The sequence below is a fragment of the Heterodontus francisci genome, chromosome 23 (assembly GCF_036365525.1).
Source record: "Heterodontus francisci isolate sHetFra1 chromosome 23, sHetFra1.hap1, whole genome shotgun sequence".
Lineage (NCBI taxonomy): Eukaryota > Metazoa > Chordata > Chondrichthyes > Heterodontiformes > Heterodontidae > Heterodontus > Heterodontus francisci.
In genome coordinates, this window is record NC_090393.1 from 56,436,667 (window position 1) to 56,453,142 (window position 16,476).

Here is a 16,476-nt window from a genome sequence, read left to right on the forward strand (position 1 = left end):
AAAATGAAAGTTGTGTTTTCTTATTAATGAAGATTACCAGTGTCTTAAGTTCTCTTTGGTAGGATAGTTTGCAGTTGATACTGGCAGTCATTGAGCTAACTCTTTTAGAAGGCTTTTGTGACTGAAGAAATTAAGACATCCTTTACTTCATTCTGGAATCCACAAGATTGGATTAACATTGGGGCATTTTTCTACATTAAAGTTCATTAAATTTCATCCCACCTGTTGTGAAGTTTAAAGAACTGGCAGTACATGAAATGGGTGGCAAACTGCAGGGCATATTTGTTTAAAATTAGTTTTATTGTAAATTGCAACTCCTTTTTGCTCTTCGCACATACCATGAAGATGCAGCCAGGATCTGGACCTCACCAGATAAGGACTGGTGGGGTGAACAGGTGTGTCACTGTGCAGGACCCTGCTTTGGTGTATCAGTGTTCCGGACTGTTCAGTGAACAAGCCAGTTAATAAAATCATAAGTGTTTAATACACTTTTATTTGATCAAGGACAGTGGACAATAAGTTGTTGAGCACTGAAGAAAAACAAGAGATACATTGCTTTCAACTCATATTTTGGGATACGAGGAATGAGTGTATGAGTAATTTAAGACATGACTTGGTAAAGGTAGCATGCTTGGGTGGAACAGGAAACTTTGGGACCTATGATTTCCACAGCTCACCACCACTGGGGATTTTTCTTGCTTTATGTCTGAACCTTTTATAGAATGGATGCAGCACAGAAGGAGGCCATTCAGTCCGCTGAGTCTGTGCTGGTTCTCTGCAAGAACAATTCAGCTAGGCCCACAGCCCAGCCCTTTCCCCGTAGCCCTGCAAATATTTTATTTTCAGGTGTTTATCCAAATCCCTTTTGAAAGCCACAATTGAATCTGTCTCCACCCCCCCTCTCCGACTGTGCATTCCTAACCATTCTGTGTAAAAGAAAAATGTTTTCTCCTGTTGCCTATGGATCTTTTGTCAATCATCTTAAATCTGTGCCCTCTAGTTCTCAACCCCTGTGCCAAAGGAAACTGTTTCTCTCTCTCTACTCTGTCTAGATGCCTCGTGATTTTGAACACCATCAAATCTCCTTTCAACCTTCTCTAAGGAGAACAACCCCAGCTTCTCCAAACCTGTCCTCATAATAAAGTGCCTAATGCCTGGAAGCATCCTTATAAATCTTTTCTGCACCCTCTCTAAAGCCTTCACATCTCTTCTAAAGTGCGGTGTCCAGAACTAGACACAGTTGAGGCTGTACTACAGTTTTATAAAAGTTCATCATAACATCCTTGCTGTTGTACTCTATGCCTTGATTTAGAAAGCCGAGGATCTTGTACGCCTTTATAACCACTTTCTCAACCTGCCCTGCCACCTTCAATGATTTGTGCAAATACATCCCCAGGTCTCTGTTCCTGCACTCCCTCTAGAATTGTGCCCTTTATTTTATAACATAAGAAATAGGAGCAGGAATAAACCAAACCGCCCTTCAAGTCTGCTCCACCATTCAATACGATAATGTCTGATCATCTGCCTCAACTCTGCTTTCCTGCCTGCTCCCCATATCCCTTGATTTCCTGAGAGGCCAAAAATCTATCTCGGCCTTAAATATGTTCAATGATGGAACACCCACAACGCTCGGGTACAGAATTCCAAAGATTCACAACCTTTTAAGTGAAGAAATTTTTCCTCATCTCGGTCTTAAATGATCAACCCCCTTATCCTGAGACCATGTCCCCATATTCTAGATTTCCCAGACACGGGATCAACCTCTCAATGCCGACCCTGTCAAGTCCCGTCAGAATCTTGTATGTTTCAATGAGATCACCTCTCATTCTTCTAAACTCCAGAGAGTATCGGCCCAATTTACTCAGCCTTTCGTAGGACAACTGTCTCATCCCAGGGACCAATCTAGTGAACCTTCACTGTACTGCCTCCAAGGCAAGTATATCCTTCCTTAGATGTAGAGACCAAAACTGCACAGAGTACTCCAGTTGTGGTCTCACCAAAGCCCTGTACAGTTTAGTTTAGTTCAGAGATACAGCACTGAAACAGGTCCTTCGGCCCACCGAGTCTGTGCCGACCATCAACCACCCATTTATACTAATCCTACACTAATCCCATATTCCTATCACATCCCCACCTGTCCCTATATATTTCCCTACCACCTACCTATACTAGGGGCAATTTTATAATGGCCAATTAACCTATCAACCTGCAAGTCTTTGGCATGTGGGAGGAAACCGGAGCACCCGGAGGAAACCCACGCAGACACAGGGAGAACTTGCAAACTCCGCACAGGCAGTACCCAGAATCAAACCCGGGTCCCTGGAGCTGTGAGGCTGCGGTGCTAACCACTGCGCCACTGTGCCGCCCAAGACTTCCTTATTCTTGTACTTCAGTCCCCTTGCAATAAAGGCCAGTATGCCATTTGTCTTCCTAATTGCTTGCTCTACCTGAATGCTGACTTTTCTGTTTTCCTTTTACAAGTACACCCAAGAGTTTCTGAACATCAATACTTAGAAGTTCCAAAGTGAATACGAGCATATGAATTAGGAGCAGGAGTAGGCCACTCGGCCCTTCGAGCCTGCTCCGCCTTCAATAAATTCATGGCTGAACCGATAACTCCACATTTCCACCTACCCCGATAACCTTCCACGTCGTTGCTCATCAAGAATCTATCTACCTCTGCCTTAAAAATATTCAAAGACTCTGCTTCCACCACCTTTTGAGGAAGAGAATTCCAAAGACTCACGACCCTCTGAGGGAAAAAAATTCTCCTCATCTCTGTCTTAAATGGGTGACCCCTTATTTTGAAACATGACCCCCAGTTCTAGATTCTCCCACAAGGGGAAACATCCTTTCCACATCCACCCTGTCAAGACCCCTCAGGATCTTATGTGTTTCAATCAAGTTGCCTCTTACTCTTCTAAATTCCAACTGATACAAGCCTAGCCTGTCCAATCATTCCTCGTAAGTCAGCCTGCCCATTGCAGGTATTAGTCTAGTAAACCTTCTCTGTACTGCCTCCAATGCATTTACATCCTTCCTGAAATAAGGAGACCAGTACTGTACACAGTACTCAAGATGTGGTCTCACCAATAACCAATAACTTTTAATCTTTAATAAAACATAATTATATATTATAATTTTAATATTTAATAACCAATAACCTCACAATATACTGCATCAGCCACCTTGTTGCCTTTTCACTTAACCTATCCATATCTCTTTGCAGCCTCTTTGTGTCCTTGCATTCTCACCTAGTTTTGTATTGACAGCAAACTTAGATACATTACTCTCTGTCTCTTCGTCTAAGTCATTAATATAGATTGTAAATAGCTAAGGCCCCAGCACTGATCCTTGTAGCTCTCTGATAGTTACAGACTGCCAACTTGAAAATGCCCTGTTTATCCCTACTCTTTGGATCCGGTCCGTTAACCAGTCGTCCATCCATGCTAATATTTTGCCCCCACCTCCATGAGCCCTTATCATGTGTATTAACCTTTTGTGTGGCACCCTGTTGAATGCCATTTGGAAATCGAAGAATACTACATCTACTGGTTCGCCTATATCTACCCTACTAGTTATAACCTCAAAAATAAAACTCAAATAAATGTGTCAGACACGTTTTTCTTTTCGTAAAACCATGTTGACCATATCTGATCTTACTATGATTTTCTAAGTGAATTCCTTAATAATAGATTCCAGCATTTTCCCGATGACTCGTCAGGCTAACGGACCTGTAGTTCCCTGTTTTCTCTCTCCTTCCTTTGTTGAATAGCGGTGTTAAATTTGCTAACTTTCAATCCGCTTGGACTGTTCTAGAATCTAGGGAATTTTGTAAAATCATAATCAGCGCATTCACTATTTTTGCAGCTACCTGTTTTAGAACCCTAGGATGTCGGCCATCAGGTCCTGGGGATTTGTCGGTCTTTAGTCCCTTAAGTTCCTCTGATGCTTTTTCTCTGCTGATATTAATTACCTTAGTTCCTCACTCTTATTAGCCTCTTCTTTGACCCTCCATTGCCCTCTATTTCTGGTATGTAATTTTGGTCTTTGACTGTGAAAACAGACACAAAATGCCTCTGCCATTTCCTCGTTCCCCATGATAATTTCTCTTATCTCTGCCTCTAAGGGGTTAACATTTACTTTAGCTACTCTCCTTTTTATATACCTGTAGAAGCTCTTACAATCTGTTTTTATATTCCTGACTAGTTTACTCTCATATTCTAGTTTTTCCCTTTTTATCAACTTTTGATAGCTCTTTGCTGGTTTCTAAAACATTCCCAATCCTCATCCTTGCTATTATTCTTTGCAAAATTATAAGCCTCTTCTTTTAATCTAATACTATCCTTAATTTCCCTAGTAAGCCACGGATTGATCTTCTTGAGTTTTTGTTTTTAATGCAGTGTATTTTTGTTGAATATTTTGAATTGTTTCTTTCTATGTTTCCCACTGTTTATATACTGCCATACCATTTAGTCTGTTTACCCAATCAACCTCCGCCAGCTCTCCCCTCATACCTATGTAATTGGCTTTCGTTAAGTTTAAGATTCTCGCTTAGGACTGGAGTATGTCACTTTTGAACTTAATATAGCATTCAACTGTATTATGATCACTTTTTCCCACAGATCTTTCACTATGAGATTACTAATTAGCCCTGCCTCATTGCACAATACTAGATCGAAAATAGCTTTATCCCTTGTCATTTGCACAATGTAATGTTCCAGGAAACTGTAGCTGAAGCATTCTGTGAACTCATCTTCCAGACTACCTTTGCCAATTTGATTTGTCCAGTCTAAATCAAGATTAAAGTCCCTCAAAGTTATTACAACCTCCAGTTACTTCTTGCTTAATGCTCTGTCCAATGCTATAACTACTTAGGGAGCCTATAAAGTACTCTCACCAGCATTTTCTGACCCTTGTTGTTCCTAATCTCCACATATACTGATTCTACTTCTTGATCTGAGCCAAAGTCCTTTCTCACGCTGTCCTTCTGTTATCCTTTACTATCAGGGCTCCTCTTTCTCCTTTTCCATTCTGTCTGTCTTTTTGAAATGTGTACCCTGGAATATTTATTTCCCAACCTTGGTCACCTTATAACCATGTCTCTGTAATGGCAATTAAATCTAAACCATTTATCTCTATTTGTGCCGCTAGTTCATCTATCTTACTACAATTGCTTCGCACATTCAGATAAAGAGCTTTTAATTTTACTTTTTTACTACTATTCTTTGCATGGACTTTATTCACTGGTGCACTATTACTGTTAATCTCTCTGTCCCTTCTTGTCCCACTCTGATTGCCTTTACCCAAATTGCTACACTCTTCTAAAAGCAAAATACTGCAGTTGCTGGAAATCTGAAACACAAACAAGAAATGCTGGAAATACTCAGCAGGTCTGGCAGCATCTGTGGGGAGAGAAGAATTAATGCTTCAGGTCAGTGACCCTTCATCAGAACAGTTCTAATGAAGGGTCACTGACCTGAAATGTTAACTCTGCTTCTCTCTCCACAGATGCTGCCAGACCTGCTGAGTAGTTCCAGCATTTCTTTTTGTGCTACACTGTTCTATTGCCTCGACTTTTCACTTTAGATTTCTAAATCTCCTTTCACCTGAGCCCTAACTCTTGCTCAGTGTCTGATCTGTTTTACGAAGTAGATTTTTGTACCAGTGGTATTACTGTGATGGTTTTGCGCTTTTGCTGTTGCCTTAAAACTCACTGCTGCCTTGACAAGGCAGAGAACTGCAAGACGGTCTCGGATTGAGGCTGTGATTCAGCAAAATGGGGAAATATCACCTGACACCCAGGGGGTGAATTTACTTAAAGGTGTATTGCCTCTTTGGAGTTTTTATTGCCTGTGAGATAATAACTTCCAAACAATGTGGAGGGCGCTACATGCAATAAGCGCTCTACTATTCCACTGAGCTCCTGGACAGCTTTGCTTTAAATCCTGTGCCTTCGCTAGATGAACATTAGCTCTCAATATTTACTCCATCACGATTTTAACTTGTATCTTGTTTCTGCTTTACTCCTTTTTCCCAGTGAGATCAAGCTTAGCTCTCTCAGCTGCTCTAATAAGTCAATGATGTAAAATTTGGAAAAGCCACTATTATTCCTCTCTGAATCTTCCCACTGTTTAGAAAAGGTTGAACCATACCTACAAATCTACTCTGCTATGTAACGGAGAGTACAGAGCTGCAAAACTAATAGTGTATTATAATGCAACGAAGATCATTTATCAGAGTATATTTTCTTTCAGTAATGTTCTCAAGTCAAAACACATTGTTTTACTGTAAATTGATGCCTCCTGAACATGATGTAGGCAGGCCTCTGTCTTTGGCAAAGTAATCTCTTTCTAATGCACTGTTGGCCACTTTATTACAGATGGGAAAAGAATGAGGAGTTTAAATGCATTGTACAAAGTAGATGGTTTAGGATGAATTCAACAAGGGGCATAACCTTAAAATTAGAGCTAGGATGTACATGGGTGATATCACAAAGCATGTCTTCAAGGCGCACAGATGGAGTTAAGATACTGATTAGCCACAATCTATTTGAATGACGGAACAGGCTCGGAGTGGCAGGGGGTGGATGAATTGGTTACTATGTTCCTAACCCCTCAAGATAATGGAGACTGCTAACATCTTGCTTTCGTCTCTAGTTAAATGTTTATGTCGAGAGAAGAGTTTTTATTTCTGGTAAAAATACAACAGAACAAATTGCAGTCAATGGTTTGTTATGTTGCATTGACTTCTAACCAGTGCTGCATTCAGCATATTAGTGAGCTGTGATGGCCAGAACCCCCTCCTGCACAGCTTCAGTGATATCACCTAGAATCAACTCAGGCCCACATTTTAGAAGGGACGATATTGATCGAAACAGCATCAAAAAAAACCAATGTGTTGTTCACCCTTATCCCCTCCATATATTGTTACATAACAAAGACCACGGGCCTGCGGCCTACAGAGGGAGACCATGAGGAGTAAGTGCATTGCGCCAAAAGCAGTCTGCTTGTTTTAATGTGCAGAAAATGTGTATGCCATTGGGCAACTTACCCATGGATGTTTCAAAATGCTGTTGGAGCCAATAACCCCTTTTTTTAAAACTTAAGTTTATTCCCATTACACTGACTACGTGACCACGGTGAGGTGCAGAAGGTGGACGTAGGGGACTCGCACTCCCCTGGGTATAAGTTGTAACTGCCACTTTTTGTTTGTCATTCAGGTATTGAAAAAAGGCTAATGCTTTGATGCTATTTTAAGCAATTTTCTAAGCTAAAGTAGGATCAATATAGGAAATTACATAACAGGGGTTTGAAGTACAGTCTGTATTTCTGGTAACTGCAATCACCAAGTTCAAATCGCTGATTCCAGCAAATGTGATGATAACTTTATTTTGTGTTGATTGTATCGAGTAAGATTACTTCAAAACAGGAAGTGGCTTGTCGAGATCAGCACGTCCGACACCAAGGCCAATTGGCATAAAAGAATTACAATTATGCTCCTGGTTTACTCAAGCTTCCACGTGTCCTAAGTACTGATAACAAAAGCAAAGTACTGCAAATGCTGATAAGACTGAGGAGCGTCTTTGACCATATTCGAGGAAATAAAGTTGTTTCTTTTTCTCTTTGAATTTTATAGACTCCAAAGGCATGTGAAAATTTCATCAAACTGTGCAAAAAGGGATATTACGATGGAACGATCTTTCACAGATCTATCCGGAACTTCATGGTGGGTCTACTGCGCCTGCTGACGTGTAACCTGCTCAGTCTGAGATGTGTTTGAAATGTTTCCTGTACAATATCACTCACTGTATTGCAAGAATAATGATCATTTCCCAAATTAAAAAAAAAAATCAATTAGTTTTCATGACTCCAAGAGTTTAAATCAGTTTTTATATAGTAGGTTTCATTGAAGTCAGTGAGAGAAAAAGACAGACCAGTTTTTAGAATTTGGCAGATAGTCATTTTCAAAATCTGCTTTGCTGAAAGCATTTCATGACTAATGCTGAGACCAGTGTTCAACTCTCACAACTTACTCTAGTGCCTGTCATACATTAGGGTTCACTCAAATGGTCATTTTGTTTTCAGAAGGAGTCTTCCAAACTTTTATTTAAAAAGTAGTTTCATTTTCCTAGCTCAAAAGTGATAAAATTACCCATTTTTTAAACTCTGCTAGTTTTTAGATATAATTTTTAAATACATAATTTATTTGTTATCTTGTAATCCTAATTAAAAAGTATAGATTTTAATTCAAAGCTTTAAAATGAAAATTCACAGACAATGAGTTGCTGCGTGGAGAGTCTTTTTTATATTCTAACCTCGCTGCCTCTCCTATTTTGACATGATGGTACACAACTCAGGCCAGTGTTTTTAAAGAGATTGCTTTGTTTCACCATTTGTGCTTCCTTGAACCTATCTTTTTCCAACCTTACCATCTCTAGAATTGTTTCCTACTTACTAGTTTGGTGCTTACTATAGCCTTATGATAGTACAGTGCTGTTGGCTGGGACTCCCCCAGTGAGATATGGTGCCCTGCAATGTAGGGATAGGGTGTGAGATTGTATGTACTGTATAAGTTCACATGATTGGTGTAAAAACAGTGCAACTTTGCAAAAATAGCTCAAGCTTTTGAGGATTTGCATCAAGCTTTTGTTTGAAGATCTTGAAAACTAATATAGTGTAGAGCATCTGTCTTCTGTTTTATAAATGTTATATCTTACGAGTAATGAAGTATATAAGAGAAACTTTTATGAAATAGCAAGCTTTGGTGTTGATGCTGTCTCGTTCAATAGCTCAATGAATCAACACACTGACCTTTTATCTTTGGATGTGGTGAAAATCCCTTTTCTGCCTCTGACAGCAGTAAGCATCCTACCCTGAAGCAATTTTGAATACACTCAATTCATTCCTAGTGAACAAAGTCCACAGGGTAAAACTACTCAATTTAATCTTGCCCAAAGACAATTAGGGTACCTGGCATCGGAAGTGGTAACATTCACACCAGTGCATTTGGAGTCTAGGCATGCTGGTGTCGAGCAGGTGAAGAATTATCTGTATCTTGCCTATGTTGTAGTTGAGTTGGACATGATAGATGATGTGGCTGGGAGTGAAAGCTTTAAAGGCAGCTTTGCCAGCATCACCCATGTTCTGACTAACTTCAAAAAAAAAAGTGGAAGTGGTGTTCCAGTCTCTACCAATTTTATAAAAACAATCCAATATGTGAAAGCTGCTTCTCCATATGTTTATTTTTGGCAACAACTTCTTTGAGATGTAAAAAATTATATTTTTTTTTTAAAAAGCTTAATTAATACAAAACAAAAACACAATACAAAACATTGTGTATATTAAAGAAGTTTGTTAATCTAAATATAGGCCAGTGAAAATTAAAAGGTTTGCAGCTGTTTATGTGTAAGAATGATACTGTAGATTCTAGGTATTCCAATGTTGCTGATTGGTCTGTGGTGGCCACATGATCGCATGGCTTGCATGGACCAATCGTACCTTAACAGTCAATTTCACTAGAACAACAACTTATATTTATATAGCCCCTTTAATGTAATAAAACATATCAAGGTGCTTCACTGGAGCATTATAAAACAAAAGTATGACACTGAGCCACTTAAGGAGATATTCGGTCAGATGACGAAAAGCTTGGTCAAACAGCTAGGTTTTAAAGTCTTAAAGGAGTTTCTTAAAGGAAGAAAGCAAAGTAGCAAGGCGGAAAGGGAATTCAAGAGCATAGGACCCATGCAACTGAAGGCACAGCCACTACTGGTGGAGCAAATAAAATCGGGAATGCTCAAGTGGCCAGAATTAGATGGGCGCAGATATCTTGGAGGGATGTGGAGTTGGAGGAGATTACAGAGATGGGGAAGGACAAGGCCTTGCAGGAATTTGAAAACAAGGATGAGAATTTTAAAACTCAAGGCGTTGCTTGACAGGGAGCCAGTGTAGGTCAGCGAGCACAGAGCTGATAGGAGAATGGGACTTGGTGCGAGTTAAGACACAGGCAGCAGAATTTTGGAAGACCTCAAGTTTACAGAGAGTAGAATGTGAGAGGCCAACCAGGATTCTGTTGGAATATTCAAGTCTAGAGGTAATAAAAGGCATGAATAAGGGTTTCAGTAGATGCGCTGAGGCGGGGTGAAGTCAGTTGGTGTTAGAGGTGGAAATAGGTGCTCTTAGTGTTGGCGTGAATATGTGGTCGAAAGCTCATCTTGGAGTCAAATATGACACCATGAATGCGAACAGTCAGGTTTAGTCTCGGACAGTTGCCAAGGAGATGGATGGAATCAGTAGCTAGGGAACGGAGTTTGGAGCGGGGAGCAAAAATCTTCTCAATATTGCATTGGGGAAATTTTCTTTTCATCCAGTACTGGATGTTGAGTAAGCAGTCTGAGCAACAGTGGAGGATTCGAGAGAGGTGGTGGTGAGGTTGAGCTGGGTGTTGTCAGCGTACATATGAAAACTAACACTCTGGTTTAAGATGATGTCACCGAGATGTAGATGAGAATAGGAGTGGGCCAAGGATAGATCCTTGGAGGACACCAGAGGTAATGGTGCGGGAGCAGGAAGAGAAGCCATTGCATGTGATTCTTTGGCTATGATTAGATAAGAATGGAACGAGGCAAGAGCAGTCCATCCTAGCTGAATGACAGTGGAGAGGTGTTGGAGGAGGGATAGCGTGGTCATGTATCAAGGCTGAAGACATGTCGAGAAGGACGAGGAGGGATTGTTTACCTATATCAAATTCACGTACGTAGGATGTCATTTTTGACTTTGATTAGAGCTGTTTCAGTACTGTGGTAGGGCAGAAACCTGATTGGAGGGATTCAAAAATGGCGTTCTGGGAAAGATGGGAACAGATTTGGGAAGTGACAATAAGCTCAAAAACTTTGGTTAAGGATGGGAGATGGGGCAGTAGTTTGCAAGGATGGTGGGGTCACGGGTGTTTTTTTTAGGAAAGGGGTGATGGCAGAATTAAAGAAGAGAAGAACAACACCTGAAGAGAGAGAACAGACAAGGCAGTCATTTTTTCCCCCTCCGCTCATAACCCAACTTCCTTATTTTTTTAATTATTTATTTTCATTTATTTTTAATATTCAGGTTTTTTTTTAGCAGTTTTAAGCATTTACTGCGATTTGTCCTTTGTGGCTTAGACTTCCTGGTCATCCTAGCCTTATCAGCCTCTCTGCCTGAATCTCTTATCTCAGGACAACCAAGTATCAAGGTTCCACCACTAGTGTGTAATTAAAACATGTTCATAATTATAAAACTGCACTTAAGATTGTACATTACTTAAAATATAAACAATATTTTGATTATCACTCGGGTAACAATTTGACCTATTAATGTAAATTTAGATTATCACGAGAGTATGGAATGAAAAAAAATTCAACTGAAATTTGTGGCGTTCAGGTTGTTAATGTTCAAAGTGATTCGAAAATGTGCTGAAGGAGTCTACAGTGGTTTTTAGATACATAATACAAAATGTCACATTGATGCAGTCAGAGGGCTCGGCTGGGTTGGATTAAGATGCATTGCAGTAGATTTTGCTCTGCTTGGAGTGGTTAATGAGATGATGCCGAGGGAACGCCACTCTGCCTCTAATCCCTGCTACGTATACAGAAATGTGCAAAAAGAATAGCTGGAAGAAGCCATCCAGCTCCCTTTCACCTGCTCCATATAGACATGGTGCACACCATCAACCCACATTCCCGGGACAAACAAAATAATACTTGAGGCTCACTTAGGAAGAGCTCTGTGATATTTCTATCCAACCCTTTTGGGCAATGAATCAGGCTCCAAGAGACTGCAATACCTTGTGATATAAATATAGTCTATACCAGGTATTCTCTCGGAATCAGTGTGACCAGTCTTTCTCATAAATAGACCCAATCTCCTTTATGAGGGGTGTATCTGTACTGCCCAATATCTAGTCATATGATATCGGAACACAGGGTTGTAACAATTAAACTTCTTGTCATAAGAACTGGATATTCTAGTCTTATATGTGCCACTTTGTGTGCTCCTCCAGTCTTCCAAAAGTCAGATTGATTGCAAATATTAGTGATGAGGTCAAATATAAATAGACAAGCAGGTTTATGTTACAGATAAATGGCGAATGAAAAGAGTGACATTTTGGTAGGAAGTATGACGATAGCCAATATGAACTAAATGGTACAATTTTAAAAAGTTTGCAGGAACAGAGAGACCTGCGGGTGTTACGTACACAATTCTTTGAAGGTGGCAGGGCAAGTTGGGAGGGCTGTTAAAAAGCAAAGGGATCCTTGGCTTTATTAATAGATGCATAGAGTACAAAAGCAAGAAAGTTATGCTAAATCTTTATAAACACTGGTTAGGCCTCAGCTGGAGTATTATGTTCAATTCTGCACACCCTATTTTAGGAAGGATGACTAGGCCTGGACAGAGAACAAAAAAATTTACTAGAATGGTACCAGAGCTGAGGGATTTAAGTTATGTGGATAGACTGGAGAAGTTATGGTTGTTCTCCTTAGAGCCGAAGTTTAAGAGGAGATTTGATAGACATGTTCAAAATCTTGAATTGTTTTGATAAATTGTTTACATTGCCAGATGGGATCAGTATCTCAGGGACACAGATGTAAGGTGATTAGCAAAAGAACCAGAGGTGATGTGAGGAATTTTTTTCTTTTATACAGCCAGTTGTTGTGATCTGGAGTGCACTGCCTGAAAGATTGAATAGTAATGTTCAAAAGAGAATTAGATAAATTCTTGAAGGGAGAAAGTTACAGGGCTATAGGGAAAGAGCCAGGGACTGGGATTCATTGGATAGCTCTAATAAAGAGTCAGCAGAGATATGATGGACCAAATGGCTTGCACAGTGCTGTATCATTCTATAATTCTATTTACACTAAATCTCACTTGAATGTTCTCTGAAATTGGTCAGGCCTAACCGAAATGAGAGAACTTTCTCACACTAAATATCTCCCTTAGAGCCTGTGCATTTAGAGGATCATAGAATCTTACAGCACAGAAGAATTCCTTTCTCTCCATTATGCCAATGCTGGATCTGTGAACTGTTCAATTTAGAACAACACCCAAAATGTTTCCCCCATAATTCTGCAAGTTAGTTCCCCTTCACGTACATGTTCAGTTGCCTTTTGAAATTTGATAAAATCTGATGCCAGATTTCAGATAATGTGTTCCCAATCTTAACAACACGTGAAAACATTCTCCTCATTTCCCCTATATACTACTTTTGTCAATTATTTTAAATATATGACCTCTGGTTACCAACCTATTTGCCAGAGGAAAGTTTCCTGTTCCTTGGTCTGTCAAATTCTTCATAATTTTGAATGCTTCTATTTGGTCTCCCCTTAACTTCTAAGGAGAACAATTCCAGTTTCTCCAATCTCTATCTAATTGAAGTCCCTTATCCCGAGTAGCACCCTGGTAATCTTCCTCTGTACCCTTTCCACTGCCTTGACAACCTTCTACAATGTGATGCCCAGAACTGTACACTATACTCCAGCTGAGGTTTAACCAGATAGAATCATAGAATGGTTACAGGACAGAAGGAGGCCATTCAGCCTGTTGTGTCCATGCTGGCTCTATACAAGAGCAATTGAGCGAGCTTGACTTCCTTGTTTTTTCATTTAGTGCCCCTATTTACAAAGTCAAATATCCCAAGGATTTGTGAATATGCACTCCCAGATCCCACAGCTCTTGCACCCCCCCCTCCCTTTAGAATAGCACCATTTAGATTATACTGCCTCTCCATGTTGTTTCTCCCATGGTGTACCATTTCACCCCTATCCATATTAAATTCCTTCTGCCATGTGTCTGCCCATTTCATCAGTCTGTCTATATTCTCCTGAAGTCTGCTGCTTTACTGCTCATTTTTTACATTTCCAAGTTTTGTATTATCCCCAACCTTCGAAATTGTACTAAAAACAGAAAATGTTGGAAATACTCAGCAGGTCAGGCAGCATCTGTGGAGAAAGAAACAGAGTTAATGTTTCAGGTCAATAACCTTTCATCAGAACTGGGCTAGGTTAGAAATGTAATAGGTTTTAAGCATGTGAAAGGGGGGTTGGTGGGTGGACAAAAGGGAAGTTCTGTGATTGAGTGGAAGACAAGAGAGACGAAATGACCAAAGAGTTGGTGGTGCAGGACCAAAGGAAGTAGTAATGCGATGATTAAAGAAACAAAAGATGTGCCTACAGGAGGTGTGAATGTCACAATGATGAGCAGCTGTCTGCGAAAGCAAAGATGAGAAAAACTAGAGCAAAATCAAAACCTGCAAAGAAAAAGGAAACAAAATGAGGACAGAGGTTCTGAACTGAAATTGTTGAACTCATTGTTGAGTCTGGAAGGCTGTAAAGTGCCGAATCGGAAGATGTGGTGCAGTTCCTCGAGCTTGCACTGAGCTAAATTGAAGGAGGTTGAGGACAGAAAGGTCAGCATGAGAGCAAGGTTTAAATTAAAATTACAGGCGACCGGAAGGTTGGGATCACATTTGTGGACTGAACAGAGGTGTTCCACAATGCAATCGCCCAATCTGCTTTTGGTCTCCCCAGTGCAGAGCAGACTGCATTTGTAGGCAATGAATACACCATACTAAATTGAAAGAAGTACATGTAAATCATTGTTTCATCTGGAAGCATTGTTTGGAGCCTTGCATGGTGAGGGGGAGGGAAGTGAAAGGGCAGGTGTTGCATTTCCTACGCTTGTATGGAAAGGTGCCACGGGAAGGGGATGGAGTGTTGGAGGTGAGTGAGGAGTGGACCCGGATATTGTGGAGGGAACGGTCCCTTTGGAATGCTGAACGAGGAGGGGAGGAGAAGATGTGTTCGGTGGTGACATCACGCTGGAGGTGGCGGAAATACAAAGGATGATCGATTGAATACAGAGGTTGGTGGAGTGGAAGTTGAGGACAAGGGGAACCCAATTATGGCTCTGGGAGGGAGGGGAAGGAGTGAGATTGGAAATGTGGGAAATGGGACAGACACATTTGAGGGCCCTATCAACCACAGTGAGGGTGAAATCCTCGTTTGAGGCAAAAGGAAGACATATCAGAAGCAGCGATTTACGTGTACCTTTTCGAATTTAGTATACAATATTCTCTGCTTACAATGCGGTCTGCTGTCTATTGGGAAGACCAAACGCAGACTGTGTGACCGTTTTGTGGAACACCTCCATTCAGTCCACAAGCCTGAACCTGAGCTTCCGGTCGTCTGAAATTTGTTCATTTTCCACCTTGCTCTTACACTGACCTCGCCGTCCTCTGCCTCCTGCAGTGTTCCAGTGAAGCTCAGTCTAAGCTTGACAAACAGCACCTAATTTTTCGCTTAGTCACTTTACAGCCTTTTGGACCCAACATTGAGTTCAACAATTTTGGACTATAATTTTGTTTCCTTTTTTTTTGCAGGTTTTGGTTTTACTCATTTTTCTCATGTTTTTGCTTTCAGATGGCAGCTGTTCATCATTCTGCCATTCATACCTTCTCTGGACACAACATTTGTCTCTTTCTGGGTTTTTTTCCGATTTCTAGCCTCCCACGGTATTTTGCTTTTGAAATTGTACTTCCTATACCCAAGTCCAGGTAATTTATATGTAACAAAACAAATGGCCATAATACCGACACCTGAGTGAACCCCATTGCATGCTTCTCTCCAGTCACAAAAAATAACCATCCACCACTCCTGTCTGCCTCTGTAGTCAATTAAGTACCAAAGTTACCACCGTCCCTTTAATACCGTGTGCTTTTATTTTTCAAATTAGTCTGTTATGTGGTATTTTATCAAATGTCTTTTGAAACGCCATATATACAACATCTACTGCACCTAACCTCTTCGATTTCTTTGACAAAGTAACAATCAGATTAGTCAGACACAATCAACCTTTAACAAATCTATGCTGACTGTCCCTTATTGACACTAATTCTCCAAATGGGAATTAATTTTGTCTTTGACAATGATCCCTCATAGTTTTCCCCCACTGATGTTAGACTGATTGGCCTGTAATCACCTGGTCTATCCCTCACCCCTTTTTTGAAGAGGGGTGTAGCATTTGCAATCCTCCAGTCCTCTGGCACTGCTTCCACACCCAAGGAAGATTGAACGATTGTGGTCAGAAGTTTCTGCTATCTCCACCTGAGGTTTCTTCGGCAACCTAGAATGCATCCCATCTTTACCGGGTGATGAGTGATGCCAACCTATTTAGAACCTCCTTTCTATCTGTTTTTATCCAATACAAAGTCTCTTTTGTAACATTAACTTCATCCTCTTAGTTTGTGATACAAGGGCAAGGTATTCAGTCAGTTTTATTCAGTCACCTAAGGACCCACAACCATGGAGTGGAAGAAAGTCATCTTCATTCTTGAGGGACTGCCTAAGAAGAAGATGATTCATTCAGTACCTCAGTCACGGTGTCTACCTCCACCAAATTTCTTTTTTTTTTGCCCTTGGCCCCACCATTTCTTTAACTATCCTTT

The 16,476-nt window shown here is 40.5% G+C and overlaps 1 protein-coding gene across 2 annotated transcripts in view; it reads left to right on the top strand.

Annotated features, from left to right (window-relative positions):
* ppil2 (peptidylprolyl isomerase (cyclophilin)-like 2) overlaps positions 1-16,476 on the top strand; it is a 462,593-nt gene that overhangs the window by 256,380 nt on the left and 189,737 nt on the right. For both annotated transcript variants that reach the window (XM_068055345.1, XM_068055344.1), the window contains exon 13: positions 7,639-7,728. In XM_068055345.1, coding sequence (XP_067911446.1) covers positions 7,639-7,728 — 90 coding nt within the window. The remainder of the gene's footprint in view (positions 1-7,638; positions 7,729-16,476) is intronic.